At 53.2% G+C, this 23,090-nt stretch overlaps 11 protein-coding genes across 11 annotated transcripts; 4 read left to right on the top strand and 7 right to left on the bottom strand.

Moving 5' to 3' along the window:
- Positions 1 to 766: 766 nt before the first annotated feature.
- Positions 767 to 1,470, bottom strand: DACRYDRAFT_23658 (uncharacterized protein; the record flags this gene model as incomplete). Its single annotated transcript, XM_040773330.1, has 2 exons — positions 1,382 to 1,470; positions 767 to 1,329 (listed from the first exon to the last, which is right to left on the bottom strand). Coding segments are annotated over exons 1-2 (607 nt in total), but the record flags the coding sequence as incomplete, so codon positions are not given.
- A 218-nt stretch (positions 1,471 to 1,688) lies between these two features.
- On the top strand, positions 1,689 to 5,058 carry DACRYDRAFT_117773 (uncharacterized protein). Its single transcript, XM_040770452.1, has 4 exons — positions 1,689 to 2,072; positions 2,126 to 3,708; positions 3,765 to 4,823; positions 4,878 to 5,058. Exons 1-4 carry the CDS (start codon positions 1,724 to 1,726, stop codon positions 4,926 to 4,928), a joined length of 3,042 nt encoding a protein of 1,013 aa, XP_040626445.1. The 5' UTR covers positions 1,689 to 1,723; the 3' UTR covers positions 4,929 to 5,058.
- A 108-nt stretch (positions 5,059 to 5,166) lies between these two features.
- On the top strand, positions 5,167 to 5,579 carry DACRYDRAFT_109646 (uncharacterized protein; the record flags this gene model as incomplete). The annotated part of the gene is made up of 2 exons (XM_040768917.1): positions 5,167 to 5,450; positions 5,501 to 5,579. 2 exons carry the CDS (start codon positions 5,167 to 5,169, stop codon positions 5,577 to 5,579), a joined length of 363 nt encoding a protein of 120 aa, XP_040626444.1.
- A 315-nt stretch (positions 5,580 to 5,894) lies between these two features.
- DACRYDRAFT_101224 (uncharacterized protein) lies at positions 5,895 to 7,555 on the bottom strand (the record flags this gene model as incomplete). Its single annotated transcript, XM_040767538.1, has 2 exons — positions 7,091 to 7,555; positions 5,895 to 7,037 (listed from the first exon to the last, which is right to left on the bottom strand). The coding sequence occupies exons 1-2, from the start codon at positions 7,427 to 7,429 to the stop codon at positions 5,895 to 5,897; spliced, it is 1,482 nt and encodes a 493-aa protein (XP_040626443.1). The 5' UTR covers positions 7,430 to 7,555.
- A 1,290-nt stretch (positions 7,556 to 8,845) lies between these two features.
- DACRYDRAFT_17233 (uncharacterized protein) lies at positions 8,846 to 10,589 on the bottom strand (the record flags this gene model as incomplete). Its single annotated transcript, XM_040771267.1, has 3 exons — positions 8,846 to 9,200; positions 9,252 to 9,754; positions 9,804 to 10,589. The coding sequence occupies 3 exons, from the start codon at positions 10,587 to 10,589 to the stop codon at positions 8,846 to 8,848; spliced, it is 1,644 nt and encodes a 547-aa protein (XP_040626442.1).
- A 571-nt stretch (positions 10,590 to 11,160) lies between these two features.
- Positions 11,161 to 11,841, top strand: DACRYDRAFT_109643 (uncharacterized protein; the record flags this gene model as incomplete). Its single annotated transcript, XM_040768916.1, has 2 exons — positions 11,161 to 11,371; positions 11,423 to 11,841. The coding sequence occupies 2 exons, from the start codon at positions 11,161 to 11,163 to the stop codon at positions 11,839 to 11,841; spliced, it is 630 nt and encodes a 209-aa protein (XP_040626441.1).
- Positions 11,842 to 11,995: 154 nt separating this feature from the next.
- Positions 11,996 to 12,579, bottom strand: DACRYDRAFT_17232 (uncharacterized protein; the record flags this gene model as incomplete). The annotated part of the gene is made up of 2 exons (XM_040771266.1): positions 11,996 to 12,117; positions 12,300 to 12,579. 2 exons carry the CDS (start codon positions 12,577 to 12,579, stop codon positions 11,996 to 11,998), a joined length of 402 nt encoding a protein of 133 aa, XP_040626440.1.
- Positions 12,580 to 12,939: 360 nt separating this feature from the next.
- On the top strand, positions 12,940 to 14,724 carry DACRYDRAFT_117769 (uncharacterized protein; the record flags this gene model as incomplete). The annotated part of the gene is made up of 7 exons (XM_040770451.1): positions 12,940 to 13,080; positions 13,135 to 13,203; positions 13,255 to 13,307; positions 13,360 to 13,517; positions 13,571 to 14,235; positions 14,291 to 14,443; positions 14,494 to 14,724. 7 exons carry the CDS (start codon positions 12,940 to 12,942, stop codon positions 14,722 to 14,724), a joined length of 1,470 nt encoding a protein of 489 aa, XP_040626439.1.
- Positions 14,725 to 14,815: 91 nt separating this feature from the next.
- On the bottom strand, positions 14,816 to 16,020 carry DACRYDRAFT_109640 (NADP-binding protein; the record flags this gene model as incomplete). The annotated part of the gene is made up of 5 exons (XM_040768915.1): positions 14,816 to 14,890; positions 14,944 to 15,248; positions 15,298 to 15,524; positions 15,574 to 15,635; positions 15,685 to 16,020. The coding sequence occupies 5 exons, from the start codon at positions 16,018 to 16,020 to the stop codon at positions 14,816 to 14,818; spliced, it is 1,005 nt and encodes a 334-aa protein (XP_040626438.1).
- Positions 16,021 to 16,563: 543 nt separating this feature from the next.
- On the bottom strand, positions 16,564 to 18,069 carry DACRYDRAFT_95916 (NADP-binding protein). Its single transcript, XM_040777332.1, has 4 exons — positions 17,477 to 18,069; positions 17,362 to 17,423; positions 17,086 to 17,312; positions 16,564 to 17,037 (listed from the first exon to the last, which is right to left on the bottom strand). Exons 1-4 carry the CDS (start codon positions 17,813 to 17,815, stop codon positions 16,712 to 16,714), a joined length of 954 nt encoding a protein of 317 aa, XP_040626437.1. The 5' UTR covers positions 17,816 to 18,069; the 3' UTR covers positions 16,564 to 16,711.
- Positions 18,070 to 18,599: 530 nt separating this feature from the next.
- Positions 18,600 to 20,671, bottom strand: DACRYDRAFT_95915 (uncharacterized protein). Its single transcript, XM_040777331.1, has 5 exons — positions 20,400 to 20,671; positions 20,135 to 20,346; positions 19,950 to 20,086; positions 18,941 to 19,897; positions 18,600 to 18,893 (listed from the first exon to the last, which is right to left on the bottom strand). The coding sequence occupies exons 1-5, from the start codon at positions 20,661 to 20,663 to the stop codon at positions 18,889 to 18,891; spliced, it is 1,575 nt and encodes a 524-aa protein (XP_040626436.1). The 5' UTR covers positions 20,664 to 20,671; the 3' UTR covers positions 18,600 to 18,888.
- Between the last annotated feature and the right edge of the window lie 2,419 nt (positions 20,672 to 23,090).

The following is a 23,090-nucleotide window of genomic DNA, read 5'->3' as shown; positions in this document are numbered from 1 at the left end:
TCGACTCTCCCATATTGGGATACGCTCATTCCTACACACTCACTACACTCCTACACCTCATACGGCATTCCTTCCAGCATACCGGCAAACCCCACTTGCACTTATACGTACCCTGCATCAGGAATTGGTGTTTGGTGGACCTGAGGCGGAAGCTTTGGGCACGTTAGAAGTCACGTGAACATCTATCCTAGGAATAGCATGTTCCGAATGGGGTTCCAATCTGTATGATCGCATCCGATTGTGAAAGCGCTCAGTTGACGGAATGCATATGTCATTCCACTGATAATATGATAAATGAAACACCTAGTCTCGGCCCATATATTCCGAGTCTAGAATGCCTTTCACTGAGAACATATCATCTCCTCTCCAATCCAAAAGCGCTATTCCCCGATCATGTAAAACAGTTGCTCTTCTTACCCATGTCTCCTGCCAATTCTGGAACCGAAGAGCGCTCCTCCATGTCCACCTCTGGTCCCCAAACCGCACGACGGTGATCTGCATCGAATGGCCGCCTTTCTCGAGGGCAACATAAAGTGCGTCGTAAACGTCCACATCTTGCGCTGCCCCCCATTCGAGGCGAATGGTACGGATGCTTGATGGAAATTTCTCCACATCAGATGTCGTAAGTTTAGCGGTAAACTGATCCAAGCTGAGGGTGCGAATCGACGGCAGGACATCCCGTAGAGTAAGCACGTACTGGGTCCGCGATACTGCTATCTCGCGGAGATCAGGATGACGTTGAAAGAAGGCAGGACTGAGTGGGATTGTCATAGATCGTCTGTTTAAAAGTCTGACGGATCGAAGCGACGGAAAATGGCATTGTTCAATGAATTTCGTAAATGCACCATGACCCGGCCCGTCCTTGGTGCACATCACCGACAGATGGACTAAATCGGGTAACATCCATGGATCAACTGCAGGAAACTGTGTAGCATCCATGTGGTTGAGTGGCATGACCACAACGTAGAGACGATTCAAGGTTAAAAGCCGGCCGATGGATATGAGCGATTCGCCGTCCCAACCACTACCGAAACAAAGATGTACGTGGAGAATCCTCAACGTTCCTCCAGGCATGGCAAGTGATTCCAACCAGCGAAGATCAGAAGGAGAGGCGGGACGCGCGTCAAAGGTGTGCAAGTGTGAACACTTTTTCAAGATATCGAGGGCATGGGTAGTGCTGGATACTGGAGGATTGACATCGAGAGACCGCACGGCGGGGTTGACAAGGATGCCCCTTTTCGTCCCGTCGTCGAGTGCCAACGAGAGCTTCTCAGCGCAGTTGAATCCTGATACGCACAGATGTCGGTAAATGAGCGGCGCGACCAGCACCTGCTTGTAGTCAGCGATGGTTCTTTCAAGGACAGCGGCGGGGTAGATTTACGTTCCATTGTTTGCAAACATGAAACAAAGGTACGACAGGATGGTCAGCCTCCCATCCCATAAAACTATCGGAGATGAGTTCAAATATGATCAACCAGATCTCTGGAAGGAGCTGTGAGTGTCCCATTATAGTGATTTCAACATGAGTGAGTCGGATGCGGATGGAGAGAGTACTGGATCAAATATGTTTGGAAGCCGGGTCGGAACACTCTGAAGAATTGGTTCCGTTTACGCGACTCACATCTGCCCTCAGCGCCAGTTCGACAATACACGTTCAGATCCTACTTGCCTTCAGATCTGGACGGCCACCATTGTGCCTTGAGTACGACCGCGCTGCACATTGATGGCGCGTAGATCGACGTCAAAAGCATCGCCGTCTCCTGGAGCTGGAACATCATCCGACACGGTGCAGCATGGACCACTCGAAGAGACTCAGTTCTCTCCACACGAATCAGATGACCCAGACAACTTCTTTGACGTGGAGTGTATACTGGATGAGGACGAGACAGGTGGAACATATCTTTTGAAGTGGAAGGGGACAGATCCAAACACTGGGAGACCATGGAGACCCTCGTGGGAACCCAAGACGAACTGCACCCCCGGCCTCATTACGGAGTGGAAGAGGAAGAAGAAAAGGAAGGGAAAAAAAGAGGGTATGGATCGAAAGGAGGGAGAGGCTAGTCATCGTGATGGTGCGCTAAGCCATGCATGCTACGGCTCGTCCAATCTTGACGCGTGATGTTAGGACCCAAGTCCTCAACGTCTCGTTCTTCTGTGCGATCATCCAGCACAGCTAAACCCCATTCGCGCACTACGCGCTCATCTTCCGCGTCAAAACCTTACTCTTCTATCCACTTGAACCCTGTCGATGTCGAGATACCTGTCAAGCATATCTCGGAGACGCGTGCCTCTCTGAAGCGAAACGTCAGCTCCGCTGAGCCTAATGAATCCCAAGAAGACGAGCCGCAACATATATCCAAGCGCCCTCGTCAACGTCTATCACACCATGTAGATCGACATCATGAAGGGAAAGAAAGTGATGAACTGGGATTTGCTGTGAGTAGTCGAAGAGGTACGATAAATACCAGATCCAACGGGACTGGAAAAGGCAAGGAGCTGCCCCGACAAAAGAAGCCTGGGAATTACTTGCAGGAAACGAGGCACCTATCAGAGCCTGATGGAGACACGAATGGTCTGGACGAGGGCCACGATGCTGATGAAGATGAAGATGAGGATGAAGATCTGCGACCGCGCATCTCGGGTTCGAGAAAAAGAGCGCATGCATCCAACGGATCCGCGTCTACCAGTAGACCCATAAAAATCGGCCCCCCTAAGGGCAAGAAGAAGAAACCTCCGCCTCTCCCCCCGAACGCCATAGTCATCGATATAGAATCATCGAACGATGAGCTGCCACAGGAAAGGGATAGCCCAGAAAAAGAAACGGTACGAAGTCGAGAGAACACAAAGAAGCGTGAGCGGTCGAGCGTACTTTCTGAGACACCTGGTAGGGAGGCGAAGAAGCGCAAGGTGGATGAGCCCTTGGCGAAAAGCACGAATGTGGAAACGGATGTGGTTCCCGATTCGCAACCACATTCGGTAGTATTCAGCAACACCCAGTCTACACCCTCCAAATCGCAGAAGACAACCGCAGATGTCTCCCACCGAATGCGTTCCCTCTTTAACATACGTGATCAAGTCACGCCCTCCAAGTTCGTCCGCAAGAAGAACCTTCTGGACTCTTCCGACAATGAAGCAGATACGCAACCGATATCGACGCAGATTGAGAGTTTCTCGAGTCCCAGTCAGCCGAAGAAGGCAGCACCACCCAAACCTCTCAGCATGCGCCCCATCGATACCGACTCCTCGAAAAAACCGCCGAATGATGTTATTACTGTTCACGAAGACGACGACTGGGCAGCAACTGGTTGGACCGGCGATGTGCGGAACAATCACGGCGGAAACGAAGCTACGACAAATCAGTCTGGTGAAACGATTGACGACTTGCCGCCTGCTGTGGGTGGCGGACAAGCCGTACAAGAAGCGTCCGAGGTCAGAACAGAGACCGAAGTCGTTGAACTTGGTGACGAAGAAGTTGCTGTTATCCACGAGGATATTATTCGTGATGAGCACATGGTTGAGATTGAGACTGTCCACGGTGAGCCGCATGGCGAAAAGGACGAAGTCGTATATAGGGAAGTTCTGGTTGAGGAGCCGTTGGATGAGCGGGGCAGTGGCGACAATGAAGATGAGGTGGTCGACATTGTGGAAGAAATCCATGTTCTTGTTCCCGCTACCGCACCTGTCCCAGAGGAAGAATCGAGTGATTTGGTATGCTTCTATCACACGGTGATCTACCCTCTGGCTCATTTGTACCATGTCGTCAGGTCTTACCCGCGTTCGACGAGAACGCATCTGAAATACAGGCCGCTCTCGACCTGGTCAGGAATCGTGAGCAAGAGCTTGAGGTGTTGCGTGCGGAGAAGCTTGCTGAAACGACCCGCCGCGACACACTGCAGCGCAAGAACGATGAGCTGTCTAAGGAACGTGATATGTACAAGGAGCGCTGCGAGTTCTTAACGAAGGAGCTCTTCGAAAGCGCACCTGTCAGAACACCGGAAGTTGTTGCGGACGATGAAATTACGTTTCCCGTTGGGGCTGCACCACCTTCTCAAGATCTTGGAATCATACCTTCAAGCAGCAACACCAACTCGACTGAAGAAGAACTTGTCACACTACGCGGCCAGCTGGATGTCATTGCCGCCGAACGAGATGAACTCAAAGTTTCGCTTGCTCTGGTCCAGGCCACAGAGGCTAACCTACGCAACGAGTTGGAGAAGCGAAAAGCCGAGATCACTTCGTTGACAGAAATGGTGGCTCAGTTGACGAAGCGTGCTGAAGACAGCGACGCCAATGGTGACCTCCTCCGAGAGGTATACGCTGCTGCTTCGGCTTCTGCTGCGGAGAACAAGAGTGAAGCTGATGAACTTCGCACACAAAATACCATCCTCCGCGGTCAGATCACGGACGGCATTCAAGCCGCGCGATTGTTTTCTGAGGGTCGTATTGCTGCATTAGAGGCCGATGTGAACCAGTGGAAAGCAATGGCGAACTTGCAATTGCAGCGTGCTGAGCGCAGCGAGTTGGTAGAGATACGCGAGAAGGCCGCTCAGGAACCTTTATTGCAGAAGCGGATCCGGGATTTGAGGGCCGAGGTCAATCACCTCGAGCAGGAGAACGATGATCTTGAGAATCAAGTGAGAACCGCCCGTGCTGAACGACTACTTCTCCGGCCCGTGGAAGAGGATGAAAGAAGACGTCGCGAAGCTCTGGATATGGGGCTGAATGAAGGTCTTGCTGCGTTCGAGCCAGATGAAATGGTGTATCGTTGCGAGTGGTGGGAAACGCTGAATGGGAAGTGCAGGGCGGTTTGCAGAACGAAAGAGGTGATAATTTCGTGCTGGGAATGTTTGGTCTGCGTATCTGACCATGATTCGCAGGAGCTCTGGAACCATATTCTTTCTTCTGATCATATCGGGATGAACAGCTAGCCCACTTGTGCTCTATCGGGAACATGTGTTGTAATCTATAATGCTTTTACCTTAATGCCAGATTAAGCTAAGTGTACCTTCTATGTAATCAGTTTCCGGCTGATGGCCGTGGAATCATTTGACAGTTGACCCTTGATATCCTCCGAGACAGGAAAAGCTCGCATGTGGGCTTTGTGCTATATAAAGGGTCGGTGCCGCCTCGTATCTCCTATCCGACAGCACACACCTTGTCACGACCATGACGTCGCACTTCCTTTTGTTGGGCAACAACCCCTCTGCTGTCCAGAGTCAAATGCAGCCGCTGGCGTCCACATTTCCGGGTAAAGCTACATGGACGTTGGCATTTTCGCTCGAGGAGTTTGATCGCTATGCCAAAGCCGAGAAAGACAAGCTCGACTTTGTGATCCTTGGCCCGACTACCACGGCCGAGCAGGACGCCTCTGTTAGGCAGATTGTCACGAGCATATGGGGAAAAGTGAAACAGCAGAGGGATGAGCCGGGTCCGGGGAAGTGGGTCCTAAGGTGCTAAAATATGATTTCTGATCATGCCCACCGGTGCTGATGGTTTGAAGGATTCCTGGTGTATTGAACACGGAGGCGGGGCGAAACGGTGGTATCATCAACTGGGTTGATCAGCAGGTTGAGGGCTAGTGGCCTAGGAGAGATACCAGGAGAAATTCATTGACATGTTCCAAGTTCCACTGTACCTGTATGTGTATCAAATAAGAGTATGAGTACAAAGGAGTGTATCGAGACCGTGGTCGGTTAAGAATTGAAGGTATCCAATGAAACTTTAGGTTCATAATGTCATCGTTTATCATTATCGAAGGCCCAAACTGGGGGATCCCACTTCATTATACAGGACATATGTACAAGCAGCAAATCTCAACCCAAACTCCAAAGGCTCAGGGAAGGAAACACACAGAAATGAGAAACCAATAGAGCGATACTTCAATCGACCGAATGCTAGTCGTCCCAATCGAAATAACTCTCTTCTTTTCCCCGCTCCTTGCCCAGCGTCCGACTGCTCTTTTTCCTCCCAAAAGGGCTCTTCGATCTCAGCTGCTGGACGACCGTACCTGCAAGTCCACTGGGTGGAGGAATAGGGGGCATGGGCGGCAGAGGTGGTCTTGAAGATGGAGACCGGGGTTCACGGACGAGGAAACGAGACGGGGTCGCTGCGCGAGATGGGGTAGATGCGCGAGAATACGTCCGGTCCACGGCGACTGATTCTGGGGACATCGGGAGGGGGATGTCCGCGGGCGAGAGGGGGGTCATGGGAGATTCAGGTATGGGGGTGTGCGAGCGTGAGGAATGCTGCAGCGATGGGCGAGAGCGCAGACTCATCTGGTCTGAGGAAAAGCTCGGACGAGGGAAATACTGAGCCGGCAAAGGCGGTGTGGATGGGTAGGGAGGAGCTGAGGAGCCATTCGAGCCTGTGGAGTTGGATGACCGCGTGCCGGTGCGGCTCAGACCATAGACAGTCGTGGCCGGTGTGGGCGGGTCGAATATCCGGACGCCTAGAACGGCCCACATCGCCCTACCTTCGGGGTACACAGTGATGTATTCCCTCACCCAACGCTCGACCTCCAGCTCCTCCTCTTCCTCCGGCACGGGGAGGCCGGGCCTCCGGTCTCTCTTGAAGGCGTGTGCGCACAGTCGTTCTCGGCGCAGGTTCACCCTTGCGCGAGCAACCTGACCCATCAACACCTCAATATCCGCGTGCTCCGCCCATAGTCGCCGGCGTTCTGCAAGGGATGCTTCTCGTCCAGCAGGAATGTAGCAGTTCAGCACCCACGCGCGGAGTTTATCCAGGAGCACAAGAGGGAGCGGCATGAGCGGGAAAGAAGCATGCCACGTTATGTCAGCGGTGGTGAGATAGAGGATGAGAGGGGTTGGAGGGAGTTGGAGGTTGATACGGATTGGGGTGGAGCTGGTCCGGTAGTACAGCGCTTGCTGGAGGGCGGTGGTTGCATCCAGAGAAGAGGGCGTCAAGTTCCGCAGGGCAGGAGTGAGTGGGATGATGAAGTACTTGGGGTTGTGATGGATGAGGCGACGTAGAACTTGAGTGTAGTCAACCTTGTCAGTAAGGATGAAAAGATCGATTTCCTATAGTGATATTAGGGCGTAATGCCAAAACGCTATGAGTGGACAACACTCACAGCAGGGATACATGTCGCCCCGTACACTTTAGCGGCCAGGTCCCCAGCCCCGCACGCCTGTACTCCAATGCCTCGCAGCACATGCAGCGTCTCCTTCGCGACGGCGAGCACGGTTTCCCATCGCTGCGGTTGGTCGGGCACGATCTTACCCTCCCCCTGCACGCGCACAATATTCCCGTCGGGGAGGACGACCATGTCAAATGATGAGACCTTAAGTTTCTTGGAGCTGTATGTCGAGGTGGGGGAGACTCGGCCATCGGAGCCGACGAGCGTGCTGCCGCTTGAATTGGACTTGTGGGATCGTGTGGACTTGCGGTTCCAGTGAAAGAGGGACGACATGGTAGGCTGTCTATGCCAGCAAGGGGGGGTGATGACGCTTGATCGGGTGCAGCAGGGCGGTGGTCGACTAAATGTGGAAGAAAGCGAGGGGTATTCGACAGCTGGCAATAGATCGTTCGGGACGGCGATGTAGGAGGGAAGGAGGGGAAGGGAAAGGAGGAGACCAGGGAACGTGTACTAGCCAGGATGGGGCGAATCAGCCCAGTTGATATCCCAGCGTCCAGCGCACCAGGGCAGCACCAGGAGCGGGGAGAATCGCCATACAGTTATATCGTCCCTCCGCCTTCGTTTGATCATCTCCGCGCGCTTCCCTTCCCTGTCGCCCTTCGCACAATTCGAGAATTCCCACCATCGTCCCTCCTCCATCCCGCCCGATCCTCAAGGCCCGCCGCAAGTTCCCGATTCATCTCCAGTCTGGGCTGCCTGGATTCCCCGAGGACAACATACAGGTATTTCGCACATTGTGCAAGAGCAGGACCTCATTTCAGCGGCGTAGGCTTTCCGCGCTCTCTTCCACGCGCACTACCTGGGGGAATCGGAGGCTCAAAGCGGGTTGCGTACGGAAGCCATACCGGAGCCGTCGGCCGTGCGCGTTGACAGGATGAATACAAATACCATAGAGAGAGGCAGATAGACGTGAGACACTTTGTGCCGGAATGAACCGCTGGAATTGAACAGAAGGAGGCACGAGGGGAGGGGAGGCACAAGGGCCAGAAGGAGGCAGAAGAAGTGAGAGAAGAAGCATCCAATGACCCACATGAACCCGGTAAATGGACCAGCTTCTGATCCACCGTGTTTCTCTCAGAGGTAAGTGACCCTGGATTTGTTCATGTGGGGTAACGAAGGGCTGTAAAATGTCAGAATCTGAGAAGCATAAGAAAGGGTCTGATTCAGAAACAAAATAAACAGAAAATGCTTCGGAATGCTTCTGAGACGGTTACGACACTCTCATTCAGTCTGTCCGCGGCCGGCGGAGCTCCAGGAGCCGTGCTTCTAGAACCTGGTCATGGATCGAGAAGCACCTTCCAAAGAACCGTTGCTGTGAGTTGTTGGAAAACCCGGTACCGAATAAACACTGCGGTCCGCCGATCTACCTGAGCAGGTCCTATTTTGACAATAGACTATCTATATTGGTACAGTTCATTGTCATGATTTCCTTATTGGTTTGCTGCACCGGGGAAAACTGTCAGGTTCGTACCCCAACGCCAGGGTTTTGCAGCTTCTATCACGTCGCGCACACATGGGCATTACCAGAGAAGCGCCCTTGTCGCGGTTTTCTAGGGCCTCTGATATGCAAAATTCTTCCCTCACTACGCATTCTAGACACATTCATTGAACCAGCATTGTGAATATCAATCACCCCACCAACGGGTAAATACGCAGCACGCCCCATATCCAGGAACTGTCAGTCAGTATCTAGTTCGGAAGCCCTTGTGGATTTGCAAGCCTCCGCAACAGTTCCCCAAAACGCTCGATGTAAGCATATAATACTGGCTCGCCCTTTTCTGCTAGTTTCTTCTGCTCTTCCGCACTTCCCATGTACGCAGCGGGAAAGCTGAAGCTTAGGAAGAGCTCGCCGTTCCACGTGTAGGGGTGGACGACGGCACCTAGTTCGTTTGGCGGTAAGCCCGGACCGATACCCGTGAAAACAGGTCGGGAGATGGAAATAACTGCTTCTGAGGATGGGGAGGTAGTAGGGTAGGTAGGCGAGAGGGAATCGTCCATCAGCCCCATGGAGGAAACGTTGACAACTTTGTTCTTTGGGACCAGCCTGCTCGGATATGCGTTAAAATTTCAATTCCTCGGGAAATAGGAAGCGTACTCGGCAGGAGCAGCAAAGAATGATGCCATCATCATTGCGATTGCGTCTGGTACCCACTGTGCCGCGGTAGCCTGATATGGAGCTTGTGCGTTGACCTGCTCCTGCAGCTCCCTCGCAAGCGTCCACACATCATTGACCAAGTCATCGCTGGCTAGGAAACGTTCCAGGTGCCTAGAGCTGACCACCCCACCCCCCAGCGCGCTGGAAACCTGCCACGTGCGGCGATCCTTCTTGGCGTCAGGCCCGCCCGTGAGATACTTTGCCCTCAGGTCAGACGCGTTGGGCAGGATGCGAGCGTGTAGTTCGCCGGTGTATGAGGCGGGAGGGTTGAGGGAGAGGAGCGAGAGATAGTTCGCTGCTACGATAACGCTGAAGACGCCGCATCCGTGCGCCCGCGCAGTCAGGCGTAGATTCTCGGCAAGGGGTGCAGGGAAGGTCTTGAGGATCGTACCGGTGTATGTGGGTGAAGCGTCTGGATGCAGCACCGGAAGTCCGAATTGTACCTGGAGATGCTATTAATCATCTTGAGAATAGCCGTGCGAGCAGACGTACAGGAGCCATCTTTAGGGATTCGCCGATCTCTTTCAATATTGGGTGTTCTGGCGGGGTAGGTTCCGCAGACCAAGGTGCAGCAGACCGATCGGGGACAGCTTTGGCCAACCTGACGGCTTCCTCGCCCCACTGACATCCAGAGTCTTTCTTCTGCGGGAGCACCTGGGCAAGTTCATGCAGCCACAAATCAAGCACTTCGAATGTGCCGATGCCGTCGAATATTGTGTGCCCGGTTTGAATCAGGATGCCGTACTTGCCCAATTCCGAGTCACCGATGAAGTGGACTTTGAGCATCCATTTGTTGCGCGGGGCAGTGATAGCGCCGATATCCTTCTTCAGTGCGTCCAGAGCCCCATCGAGGTCCCCACCAGCGCTCTTGAGATAGGCGCTGTCATCAAAGACGCCTTCGTTCAGCCAGTCACCGACTTCCTCTTCTCCACTGGCTGCTTGGTACAGCAGCCTACCCTGGTCAGGCTTGAAATCCGCCATGCTAGTGAAAGAAGGGAAAGCGATAGTCGTAGCAATTCCCGGGTGGCTCCAGCGCAGCGCCCTGGTCGCCCTGCGAACGTGGTCGATCGTGAGTTTCGTGCTTGAGACGGATGAGAGTGACAAGTGGCAACAGAGGAGCATGTCGGAGAACCCAGGGTTCACCAGCGTGCCGATAGCGAAGGCGAGCTCGCCGCCCCATAGAGCACGATTCCAGGTACGTGATTTGACGTCTTCTGGAAGTGGTGCGGAAGCGAGGAAAGGAGGCGGGCCTTGCTGCCAGGACCAAGGGGAGGACATCGCGATAAAGTGGGGCTACCGTATGTGTATGTTGGGCACTGAGCTTCAGCGCTGCATTTATACGCACAGATTGTGGTAGAATTGCGCACGTTGTACGTCAATGATTGGGGACGGAGAATTGCATCAATGAGAGATTGGACTTTGGATACATTATCAATTTCGCCCCCGAAGACGCTCGCACCCTGCGGCTTAGACGCCGGGCATCATTCTTGGGGATCTCAGATTCCCCGAAGTAGGGCAGTCGCCGAGAAAAGCGCCGCAGTGGTAAATTGCATTCCAGATCACATAGCAGCACATGTTTCGCAGATACCAGGTTCAGAGCTCGATAGAGAGAACAGCGGCCGACGTGCCCCAGCCAGGTCCGAACACAGAGGCACTGATGCGCTGGGGTCGCATGTTGAACATCATGCCAAACGATCCGATCAGCTTCTCGGCGGGCTACGGAGCTTATATCCAGTTTCTCTGCCCGAGGATTGACAAGAGGAGGACTTCTTGTGATCATTTTACAAAGACAAATTTGACCCGAGAGCAAGTGGTGGTCGTTCTGGTTCAACATCTACCAGGGTCCATCATGCCTCTTCCTGTACGCTTCACCTCGCTATACCGCCTTGTACTTCGTGCTACATCAGCAAGTGTGCGGCATCATGGGGCCGCAAGTATGCAGTTACAAGCACTTTATAGGCCGGAATTTATCGAGGCTGCGAAAGTGGTGAAAGAGTTAGAGCGCAAGCAGGAGCAAGACAAGGCGAAAGAGCGATGGTATGCCGATTGGGAGCAGCGAAGTGCGTTCTCACTTATTTCCTCATGTAAGCTTTTGCTGATATTGAGCTAAGTGTACAATACCATATCCCTACTCGTCCTATCTGCCAATCCGTTGAAGAGCAACGTACCAAGTCGACTCACGCGCAACACCAGTTCTCTACGATATTCCTTAATTGGCCCGATGGGGTCACAGAGGCTACGAAGCACGTCTCGTTGGAACCCACAAAAGCCTCAAAGTATCATTGTGCGGAACGCAGGAATTGCTAGTCAATCTGGGAACGATGAGCGCGAAGAGATTTACAACGCAGTCGGGCGCGTCCTGGACGAGGCGTTTGCAGGGGCTGAGGGAAGCGCCGGGATTGTGCTGGGCCGTTTCCTGCCTGTAGTGCCCGGGAGGAGGAGGAAGCACAACATGAAAGAGAGTTTATCATCCAGAAAGAGGTGGAGGGGAGCAGAGGAAGCAATGACGAACTTTCGGAAAACTCGTTGAGAGGCATCCGTTGCTCGTGCGCACAAGTTTCATTTATCGGATGCTCTCCCTGATGAGCCCTTGCAGGATTGCATTCTTCGTCGTCAACTTCGTGATGATGGGATGTCTGCGGCTCGTCGATGTTGGGGCCTGCGATATTCTCTATATGGGAAAACTACCTCACATTTGCACCGAGGAACGCCGTTGTCGGTCGTCCAGGCGTCACGATCCACATCGACCACATCAAACTATGTTGCACGGACCGAGTATGATCATATACCGAAACGACTGTGTTGACTTCAATACTCGGATAGTTACCACCGCGCTACATGGCAATTCACGTTGGAATTCGGCTCTTATATGTTCATGCGTTCGAACCTTCCACCTGCTCAAGGAACCATTTGAGCATGCCTCCCTCCTTCCCCTCTTTGGTAAGCAAACTCGGTGGTAGCCTATTGGGGACGTCAGTGAAGCCTCACATGTGCCCCCGTCTGATAAAACCTGCCTAAGGGTCTCTTTCACGCTTCCCCAAACATTTGCAACGATCCTCTTAGCGTTTATGACTTGGTCATCCGTCTGCGCGGCACCCAACAGGACGAAATCGATGTCATTCTTCCCATTCTTCGCATACGTCTCGAACTCATCGGGTGAGTGTGCAGTGGAAGCGGTGTACATTCCCGGCCGAGCAGCGGCGAGCTGGTCCATGAACGCGTACGTGATGGCGGGATCCTTGCCCAGCGTGAGCATGTGGGTTGGCATGATGGGGGTGGTGATCTAGAAGAATGGGCAGTGGGTCTGTTCCGCTGCTTGTGTGCTGCCCAACCCTGATATGAAGCGGTCTTGGCGTATCCTCTGCAGCCGGCAGGCCGTCACTTTGTGTGTGAGACACGGCCACCCCCTACTGGAAATATCCCTCAATGCCGGGATAACAATTGAGACATCTAGAAAGCCGGAGCACGACTAGCTATGGATATTTTGCTTTCGACGATTTCCCGTCTCGGGAACACCCTGCATACATAGCCCCGCACCGTCACGTATCTTCCCAGGTCGTCCGAGCTCCGCGTCATTCCATAAAGGCTGTATAAGTAGTCCTCACTCGTACTATTGGTACTACAACTCATGTCTCGGGCGGACAGTCCAAACACGGACGGGGACGATGGACTTCGCTTTGACCACGAACGGAAGACCGCTCCTGAAGGGATCATTTTTGCGACGAAGCCTGCCTTCAAAGCTAGATATATCGAAGTATTTCACTACCATGTGCGCTTCTTGGTTGATGTTGGTTTTCTGGTGGATAACATGGATACGCGACAGGGCAGCCTCAAACCACTCATTGAGGAGGGTGAACTAAATGAGACCAATCTAGAGGCATGGCTCGAATCCGTAGGCTGTTCGAACAGCTGGACGAAAAGGGCGCTAAAATCCAAACTGTAGGGCCGTCTTGCGGAAGGCGAGGATAAGCCTCGCGAAGCGCAAATCCGGGTTCTGTATGTTTCCATTCATGATTTTGCGTGCTCATGTGTCTCACTAAGAATACAGACTCTGTCAGATCGATCAACAGGAACCCGGCTCTAGGAGGTTACCTTTCGACTCTAGCCTTGTACGTTGTCTCTTATTGACAACAGGACTATCAAGATACTTTTGGGAGGTTATGTGCGAGAACTACGACCTCTTCTCCCAAACTGACGGCATGAACTGTTCGTGTTTGTTTCTTGACTCTTATCCGACGACTTCTGATAGTCCTGTTAAGTACCCTACGAGTTCCAGATGCGTCTGAAGGGAGGACCAGAGGAGGACCTCTGTCTAGGTGCTACCTACGATTCGTTTCGACAGGTGACCCATGTGGTCATTTTCGTCTCATCCGTGCCTTGGATGGGAGCCGATAAGTTCATATCGACGATTGTGCAAGGTGTCAAGGATAATTGGACTCACGCTTGGCATCCAATGCTCGTACCTCTCCTAGTCCTCAAACTGCGCCGAAAAGGCGTAGCGGACAGTCTAAACCTTAAAGGAAGCGCCCCTATTTCGGAAGCCACGCATCATGTTCTTCCTGCTACCGAGGAGGAAGATTACTATCGATTGCTGACCTCTCTGGACTTGCTGAACGATTCCTTCGCTGCCCAAGTATTGTCAGCTATACCAAGACTGCACGCGTTGGCCTCTCGAGTCGCTACCTGGGAGACTATGATGGAGGCCTCCCTTCGCATTCATGATCCATTGCTGAAGGCCATTGATCTTGTTATCGGCAGTCCGGATCGGGTCCATTCTCGCAAACCTGGGGAGATCTCGTCCATGGATTGGATGGTGTCAGGAGTCGCACATCAAGACGAAGAGAGATATCTGCGCTCTTTGACTGAGAATTTGCTCCCAGTTATTCGTAGCAAGCAGCGGATGTTGCAAGGTCAGATTTCCTTGGTGCGTTCCTGCTACTCCCTATATCTACTCGTCAGCTGGCTGAGCAGGAGAACAGATGACCAATTTGCTCGCCCAACGAGAAGGAAGGCTTAACATGTCCGTTGCACTGGATTCCAAGTCCCTCGCCGTAAAGAGCAAACGGGACAGCAATTCAATGAAGATCATCGCAATCTTGACCATGGTATTCTTACCAGGAACTTTCACAGCAGTACGTCGCAAGACTGAGTTTTACTGTCATTTTGTTCATGAACATCGCAGGCGCTTTTTGCAATGCCCTTCTTTCAGTGGGATGCCCCTATCGGTGAACCTGTCGTTGCTACCCGATTTTGGATCTACTGGGCGGTCACGCTTCCTCTCACCCTGGCTGTTCTTTTAACATGGTTTCTTTGGACGTCGGACATTTGGCCGAGAACTCGGGAGTACTTGCTTGACCTGAACAATAAGCTCAGGGGAGCTCTTGTACCAGGCGAATCCCGTAAAGATGTGTGACCAGATACCCCTGATGGTGATGAAAATATGGTGGGATAGGAAATACCCATTCTGCAATGTAACAACACAAGGGTATGGAATAAGAGAAGCCTTATTTGCTGAGATACTGATCCGCTACGTGCGTGACTTCCGGATCGACCTGACCAAGAATATCCAACGTTTCAGCCTATGAAATAGCGAGTCAGCAGCTGCCTTTCAATCGAGGGCAGTGAAATTTACCCAGATCTTCTTCTCCGCCTCTTGTCCCTCTTTGCTGATAACGAAATCGCTTGGCTCCGTAATCCTACAGCTGCTGAGGTATACGCCTGTCTTGCCCTGTAGTGCGGGAGCTACGGCAGCATGAACGATTGTCCTGCTTCCCACTTCTGTCGAGCGACCAACAAGGTGGTTAAATACTCGGAGGAAGAAGGGCTGGTCCCGCAACAAGGACGAGACGCAAAAACCGGGGTTCACGGTGCTCACGGCGAGGGAGGAGGAAGACGGAATGTGCTTCGAGAGTTCCTCGCCCCAGAGCACATTCAGTGCTGAGCATTAGTCAGAAGGGATATGCAGTGAACCGGACAGAACACGTACTCTTGGAGACGTTGTACCGTTGAATGCCATTGAAGCTCTCGAACTTATTCGTCTGTTTGTCCGAGTTTAGTCGGTGAAGGACGTCCACCTGGTTCAATCCTTCGGGATCTGTAGTGAGGTAGTGCACGTCGCTCGCGAGGATGACGACTCGCGGTTGGGATGCTTGGAGAAGGAAAGGAAGCATGCGAAGGGCGAGGTGGGCGGTGCCAAGGTGGTTGATACCGATGCTGTTGCAATTGTCTTAGATAGTTATTGTCAGGCATGGATGAAGCTTACTTCTTCTCCCACCCATCATCAGTGCGTTCCATTTTCGGCACGTTGACTCCTGCGTTTTCGACCTTTTCATTGGATGAGAGAAGGTCAAAGATTCAGCCAGGGTATTCGCACTAGAATGTCCAGTTTCCCAATCTCCTTTGCAAATTTCTCTGCAAACGCTTTCAGACTAGCGTTACTAGCAATATCCAATGTACAGGCCTCCACGTTTTCGCACCCTGTAACTCGTCTGATCGCGTCTGCTGCGTCCTTGCCCTTCTTCGGATCTCGACACGCGAGGATCAGCCGTCCAGGATGCAAGCGTGCTGGATGTTGAGCGGCCTCAAATCCTAACCCCACATTGGCGCCGGTGATGACGACAGTCTTGCCTGCCAAAGAGGGAGCGTAAGACGCCGGCTTCGAGAGGATCGCGAACTGTTCCCGGAGGAAGACGCTGAATGTCACCTTCATGTTGAGTTTGGGCAAGTTTAAGGATATTGGGCAAAAAAAGACAGGGAAGAACCGGGATTTGATGCTAAGGTGTAGAACACATGCTGAACTTCAGTTCAGCACGTCTTTAAAGGTTGCAGAGCAGGTTCCATGGCCCTTGCTCGAAAGCATGGAGATCGTAGTGTTTGGATTCAAGCAAACCGCTCGACACAGCGGCCGTGCAGAAAAGGTACGCGTCACTTCCGGCAGCTAGGAAGTCTCCTCGATAGCATAGCAAATCGAACAGAATCAATAATCCAGTTTCTGCAGAAAGAAAGTGGCGCCGTTCATGGGCTGCGGCAAGCTTTGGCCCGGAGAGTTCCACCCAAACAAGGGACTGGGTTGGACGGATAAGCACGTGATGCTTACGCGTTCCATGTTGCACCGCTCTGCTTACTCAGCGAGCTGTGGTTTTCCCACGGTGATGGTGTCGCCCGTGCTTTAACTCCGCCCCTGATGCGCGGGACTCAGATGTTTAGAAATGTATGGGTTAGAGACCGGCAGCGGAAAAGAAAGCAAGGGGGAGGAAAGCATGGGGGAAGAAGATAAACCAACGAATGTGCACGGGGAAACGTGGCGTGCCTGGAGGCACGGATGAGAAAGAGAAAGAAATTGAAGGTGTAAGAAACTCAGCTACCAATTCTCGCACCTCGACAAACTATGAACACGAGAATCAGAGGTACCTTATGAATTGAGATACTGGGTCGCAATGCGCGTGACCCTCCTTGCTGATAACAAAATCGCTGGGTTCTGTAATCCTGCAGCTGCTGAGAAACACGCCTGTCTTGCCCTGCAGTTCAGGTGCAACTGCGGCATGGACGATAGTCCTGCTTCCCACTCCAGTAGAGCGACCGATAACCCGGGCACAGAGTCGGTGGGTAAATGAATGGTCCCGAAGGAGGGCGGAGACGCATAAGCCAGGATTTAAAGTGGTGACGGTTAAGGAGGAAGAGGAGGGGATGTGCCTTGACAATTCCTCTCCCCAGAGGACGTTGAGGGCTGAATACTATGAGCTGAAATACTCCCTACATGAAAAGGGATCCGTACTCTTGGAGACGTCGTACCGCTGAATACCATCAAAGCTCTCAAATTTGTTCGTCTGCCTATCAGAGTTCAGCCGGTGGAGAACGTCCGGTTGGTTCAACCCTTCCGGATCCGCGGTAAAGTAGTGCACGTCGCTGGCGAGGATCACCAGCCGGGGCTGGGATGCTTGAAGCAGGAAAGGGAGCATGCGCAAGGCGAGGTGGGCGGTTCCAAGGTGGTTGATACCGATGCTGTTGCAAATATCTTAGATAGTTATTGTCAGGCATGACTGAAGCATACTTCTTCTCCCATCCATCTACAGTACGTTCCATCTTCGGCACATTGACTCCCGCGTTTTCGATCTATTCTCGAGTGAGCCGAACTTGAATTCGTTGCTTCAGACAAATGACCTTACCAGAATATCAAGTCTCCCCTCAGTCTCCCTCTCAAACCTCTCCGCAAACGCTTTCACACTCGCATTACTACCGATATCCACCGTCCACGCCTGTACGTTCCCACACCCAGTAACCCGACCAATCGTTTCAGCCGCATCCCTGCCCTTTTTCGGATCTCGGCACGCGAGGATAAGCCTTCCAGGGCACAAGCGTGCCAGATGCTGAGCAGCCTCGTATCCTAGCCCTGTGTTGGCGCCGGTGATGATGACGGTCTTTCCAGCCAGGGAGGGAGCGTAAGAAGCAGGCTTGGTGAGGACGGTGCACTGTTCCCGGAGGAAAAGGCTAACAGTGAGCTTCATATTGAGTTCAAGTCAAGCGAGGGTTTCAAGAGTCTTGGCAAGAGGATAAATAGCAGAGAAAGAGCCGGAGGTGAGGATGAGATGTACATAGAGCGCATGTTGACTGTCTTTTATCCTCCCAGAGCAGGCTCCACGCCCCGAATTCCACGGTAGGAAGACCATGGCGAGCGCGTAGATCCAGCAATCCACCCAAAACAGCCGGCACAAACCCAGAGTTACGCCTCCCCTCCCAACTGCGAGAAAAGCAAATCACCAGAATCAACAGACCGGCTCTCAGAGAGAAAGTGGCGCTGTTCATGGGCCTCGAGCGTTTGGTCATCCAGGCACGTGACTTCCTCTTGAAAGGCGGTTCCCATGCTTACTGGTCTTTTGCCCATGCCTGCCATCCTGCGGTTTACCATGACTTGCTATAAGGGGTCGGTGTTAGCCACACGAGTCCCCACTCCGTTTACCAAAGCGCGTTAAAGGGGTTGGACAAGTTGACTGGGCAGCAAATCCCTTTCCTCAACGCACGGGGATGACAGGGGGGGCCTTCCGCACGACCCTCATGTTGGGGCAGAAATTCACATCTCGCAATTCGCTTGCATATTTTCCGCATACTCGTACAGCTCCATCATCGCTCTCACACGCCCCGTGTGCCCAGTACTCGCCGTGCGCCGTCCCCCAGCGGGTTAAGCAGGCACAAGCGCCAAGCACCGGGCACCGGACAGTGCAGAAAGCGCCAAAACGGAGAAAGCGCAAAAAGTGGGATAAAGAAGGCTGCCCAAGGAGAAAAGGGAGAAAGATGAGATCGAGAACCGAATATGGAATATGCACTGAGAAACGTCGTGTGCCCGAAGGCACAACTGAGGGAAAGAAAGACTTGCATTGGGGGGTCAAATCGTCACAGAACGGCAAGAACTAATAATAACTGGATAAGACTGAGGCCAAAGGGGAAACGGACAAGAGAAAGGGAAGAAAGGAAGGAGAGACAGGGTAACGCAACCTAAGGGGGTAAACCAAGTTTTTCTCGAGATCTGAGAAAAAGGAAATCGGGAAATCAGGAAATCTCTCTTGCAGCATTGGTCAAGTTATCAGCCTAGGCGAGTTCAGCCCAGCCCTAACAAGCCGGGGAGAGCTACATACCCTCGACCATGACTGCGTCTTCGTCTTCGTCGTCCTCTGCATCAAGGTCGATCACCGTACGCCTATCCCGTTGCTGCTTGCGTTCCCGCTCCCTTTCGGGGGGGACGTCATCCGACGTCGGCGCGCGGCGCTTGCCCTTCCTGCGCTGACTTGCCCTGGTCTGGGCTTGGGGGGTATCCTCCGAGCGCACGACGAAAGAAGGGGCGATACTTGACACGCTCGGAATAGGAGTGAGGAGTGTGACGCCGTTCGCATTCAGGGCTGCCCCGTTGGAGATGTTCGACACTCGGGTGCGGCGGGAAGACGTATCCGCCAGAGTGGAGAGGAAGAGGTTGTTCATCGGCGTCGCGTTCTCGTCCAGTCTCTCCCGGTCGGCGTCGCGTGCCGCATCTGGGTGGGAACGGGACGGCCCAGCAGTGGGGATGAGCATGCTCATCCTGAACGGGGGAGGAGGAGGACCAGGGTTGGTACTCGTACTGCTGTTGCTTGCAGTGGCCTCCACCTCCCGCTCCTCAATCAGGTCTTCGTCTTCCAGTTCCTCTTCTTGCGTAGCCGGGGACCCGTCAAACGGATCAGAGATAGCAGCGACAACATCGACGTCTTCTTCCTCCATACCGCCGTTCCCGAGGGCTTCGTTCTCCACCGCGACCTCGTCCATGTCCTGATCTTCTATTTCTACAACGGATACTTCAGGCGCGGGATGCGCAAGTTCTTGAGATGCAGGAGGCGCAGGATGGTCGTCTAGGTGTTCCGCGGCAGGCACGGGCACAGCAGCCTTAGCAGGCAAGCCGTAGTCCTCATCGTCTACGTCAGCGTCTAGATCCGCATAGCTCCTGCACATGGGACACATGAACCCAGGATATCGTTTCTCCACCAGTGGGCGAATGCACTTGTAGTGGAATACATGCGAGCAAGGCGCGATAAACAGCGCCTGGCAGACGGTGACGCTCGAGATACCTTGGACAAGTCAGCAGGTAGCATATATGGGGTGAAAAGGGGAAAGACGCACAAATTGAACATTCTGTGATGGATGGTTTCTTCGGTGAGTCATCAGCCGTTGGGGCGGGTGCGGCGGTCGATGCAACAGTAGCAACAGTAGCAATAGGTGCAGCAGCAAGCGCATTAAGCTGAGCGATCGCGTTCTCACTTTATCAACATTCAGCATATACCCAGCACGCGCATATATGCACCTACTTGAACGCCTCCCTCCCTCCAACATGCCTATCCAGCTCAACCCGTATCTTAACACAACGATAGATCTCCTCTGTCCCGCCCTGATAGTCTACCCCGAGCTGGATGACATCACCGTCCTTGACGGGGAAAGGGCGTGACTCAACACTTGGGGCTGAAAGGCGGATATGGTTGAGGAACGTGCCCGAAGAGGACTGGGTATCCCTCAGGAGTACCTAGTACAGTCAGCAATCAGCATATACGTCTAGCCATCCAAAGGAAAACGGACCTTGCCCGAAGGCTCACACCACACCTCTGCATGAGCACGACTAACGACCTTGCTCCTAAACGCGATCTTCCCATCATCGTCCCCCGTCCCACGGGTACTACGTCTATCCGTGAATCTGCCAATGCGAATGGGCGCTTGGCCATCTGTGAGCTGGCGCAGGATCGGGTCGAAGATAAGCGAACGGGTGTTCTCGAGGTACGGTACGAGACGGAGACGGTGAGGATTACCCGCCGTGCCTGGGGTCGCATGCCCATTCGGAGCCATGGTCGTATTTGCTGCACTTGAGTTTGCGTTTGTGCCGGTCGGGTTGGTGGTAGTGGGAGGAGTGGCGTTAGCGCTGTTGTTCGAGTGTGTGCTGGTGTGGGAGAGCGAGGGTGGAGAGGGAGCTGTAGTTGAGTGCCTACGATGGAGGAGATGCGGCAAGTGGACGTGATGATGTTGACTCGAAGAGGGGGAGAGATGGCCAGGAGAAAGGGGCGAGGTGGCACTTCCGTTCGAGGTGGTCGTTGTGATCGTCGTTCCGGCTGGCTGAGGGTTCTGCGGCGGTGCAGGGGCATTAACCGCCGGAGCTGGGGGTGGAGCGCTTCCAGTGGGAGCTGTTGAGCCCTGTCTACGCCCACGCAGGTAGCTGAAAGGGTTGGCGATCTCGCGAGGAGGGGAGGGAGGGGCGTTGGGTGTGGGTTGTTGGATTGGGGCTGGTGCAGCGGGGACGGGGGCAGGGGGTGCACCAGCTGCGCTGGATGAGCGCTGGCGCGTGCGGGAGGACATCATTGTTCCGTTTGATGTTGTTGATTGTGTTGGTTGAATAGGAGGGTTAGGGGCGGATGTGAGAGAGGGGCGAAGAGAGGCGAGACGAGAGAGGAGACGTGCTGACTGGGATGGAGGTGATGAGGAGGTGAACGACGATGACGATGGTGGTGGTGATGATGGAAGATGAGAGCGATTAGGAGTGGGAGGGATGTCGAGTGTGTCCAGGGACGACGGAGACAGACGGGTAACCGGAGGGAGAGGCGGGGAAGGTAAAGGGGGAATGTAGACTAACGCAATGTCCATCGTGAGGGTATGTTGAGTGTCGGATGTTGTTCGTCGTCGTTTGTTCAACACAACTGTACAAGATATAAAGTAAACACCGATTATATATATTCTCGCCTAACTATTTCATTACATATATATATGCACCAACGCTTCCCTCTCTTCTCTGTAGCGGGAAAGCCCAGCGGACGACCCGGCAGCTTAAGCCCCTGATACTCTTCCAAGAAAACCTCACACTCTCTCACAGGGTGCCTGATCCACCCGCGAGCAAAAGGGTAATCGACTGCCGATCCTTACTTATCAACTCCGACCACAGCCCCCGCTCCTTTGCGCCACACCCACACCCGGGCCAAGCGTCCTCTCTTCCCTCCGCTCTCTCACCGGCTCGGCAGTCGGCGATCAGGGAACAAAGCGCATGATACACCTTGCTCCGCCCTACCCTGACAAACACCGAACACACAGCAAACATAGCGAACATAGACGGCCACGTCACGCATCATCACACATATCGCGAAGCATACATCTCCGTCCCACCCTTCCCCATTCCATTTCTCTAAATACCCGACGCGCCGGACCTTCGCACTCGCTCGCACCTCGCCAGTCAAATGACCCCAAACACCTCTACTGTATTCAAGTATTCGCATGACCCCAGTATTACGTACCCTCTCAGCTAAATTGAGAAGCACGCCACGCGCCCAAGCACCTCTATCACGGACATGTCCTCCCAGCACGGGGCGGTCAGCCACCTATGTCGACCACTAGGGTCCACACTTTTGCCAGGGGGGTGACCCTCGCCCCCACCACAAACTCGCAGCTATTTTCCACAGGGGCCAGTCCAGCTGCGTCCAGTAGGTTGTACCAAATGTAGAAAAGCAGGATCTAGGGTCCTATTGCAAGACACGTGACCTACCTGGTTCACACATCTGGGTGCATGGTGGTACATACTAGGTCATCTTCAATGCCATCAACTTGTACCAATAAGTGGCCTACAGCTAATGGAACTGTTCCTCACTCTACTTCTAGAACTGTTAGGCTGGCTGAATTTGAAGATGCGACTAGCCGCCACTGACAGCTTCAAGAAACTGCCACTATGTTAGGGCAACACAGGCTGACTAAGTCTGCTCACCTAAGAGTGCCAAGAGTCTAAGCAGGCAACAAGGAAGTGGAGTAGACCTGATGACTAAGACCTATCTACAGTATAGGTACCTGTGGATGATCCTAAGAGACCAAGTCTGAAGAGACAGTCCCAGGCAGAGTAGGCCTTATATTTATACCTCTGTGGTGGAACCTGCTAGAACATCTTGCTTACTCAGCCTAGTCAGGTGATCAGGTCATATGACCAAGGATGAGGTCATATGAGGTCATGCACAGCCATGCACAGCAGGTCACCTGACCATCCAATCCTTCCAGCAGGTTCCAGCACATGCCAAGGTATACCAGCTACTTCCATGTCATAAAGGCTTAGTCATGTCTCTTGACCAACCAATGAGCTGGTGCCCTGACATCACCCCCCCTTCTAGACATGCTGTCCCAGCATGTTGATACTCCTTCTTCTGCTTTTCCCTTCTTCTTTCCAGATGTCCAATCAAAGAGAACCCTTTTAGGTGGTATAGTATAGTTAATGAGTGGTTGGAAGTGAAGCCTATCAAAGGTGATGGC

Source organism: Dacryopinax primogenitus (assembly GCF_000292625.1).
Source record: "Dacryopinax primogenitus strain DJM-731 SS1 chromosome Unknown DACRYscaffold_15, whole genome shotgun sequence".
NCBI lineage: Eukaryota > Fungi > Basidiomycota > Dacrymycetes > Dacrymycetales > Dacrymycetaceae > Dacryopinax > Dacryopinax primogenitus.
The sequence above is the reverse complement of the archived record's forward strand: the minus strand, read 5'-3'. Positions and strand labels throughout refer to the sequence as shown.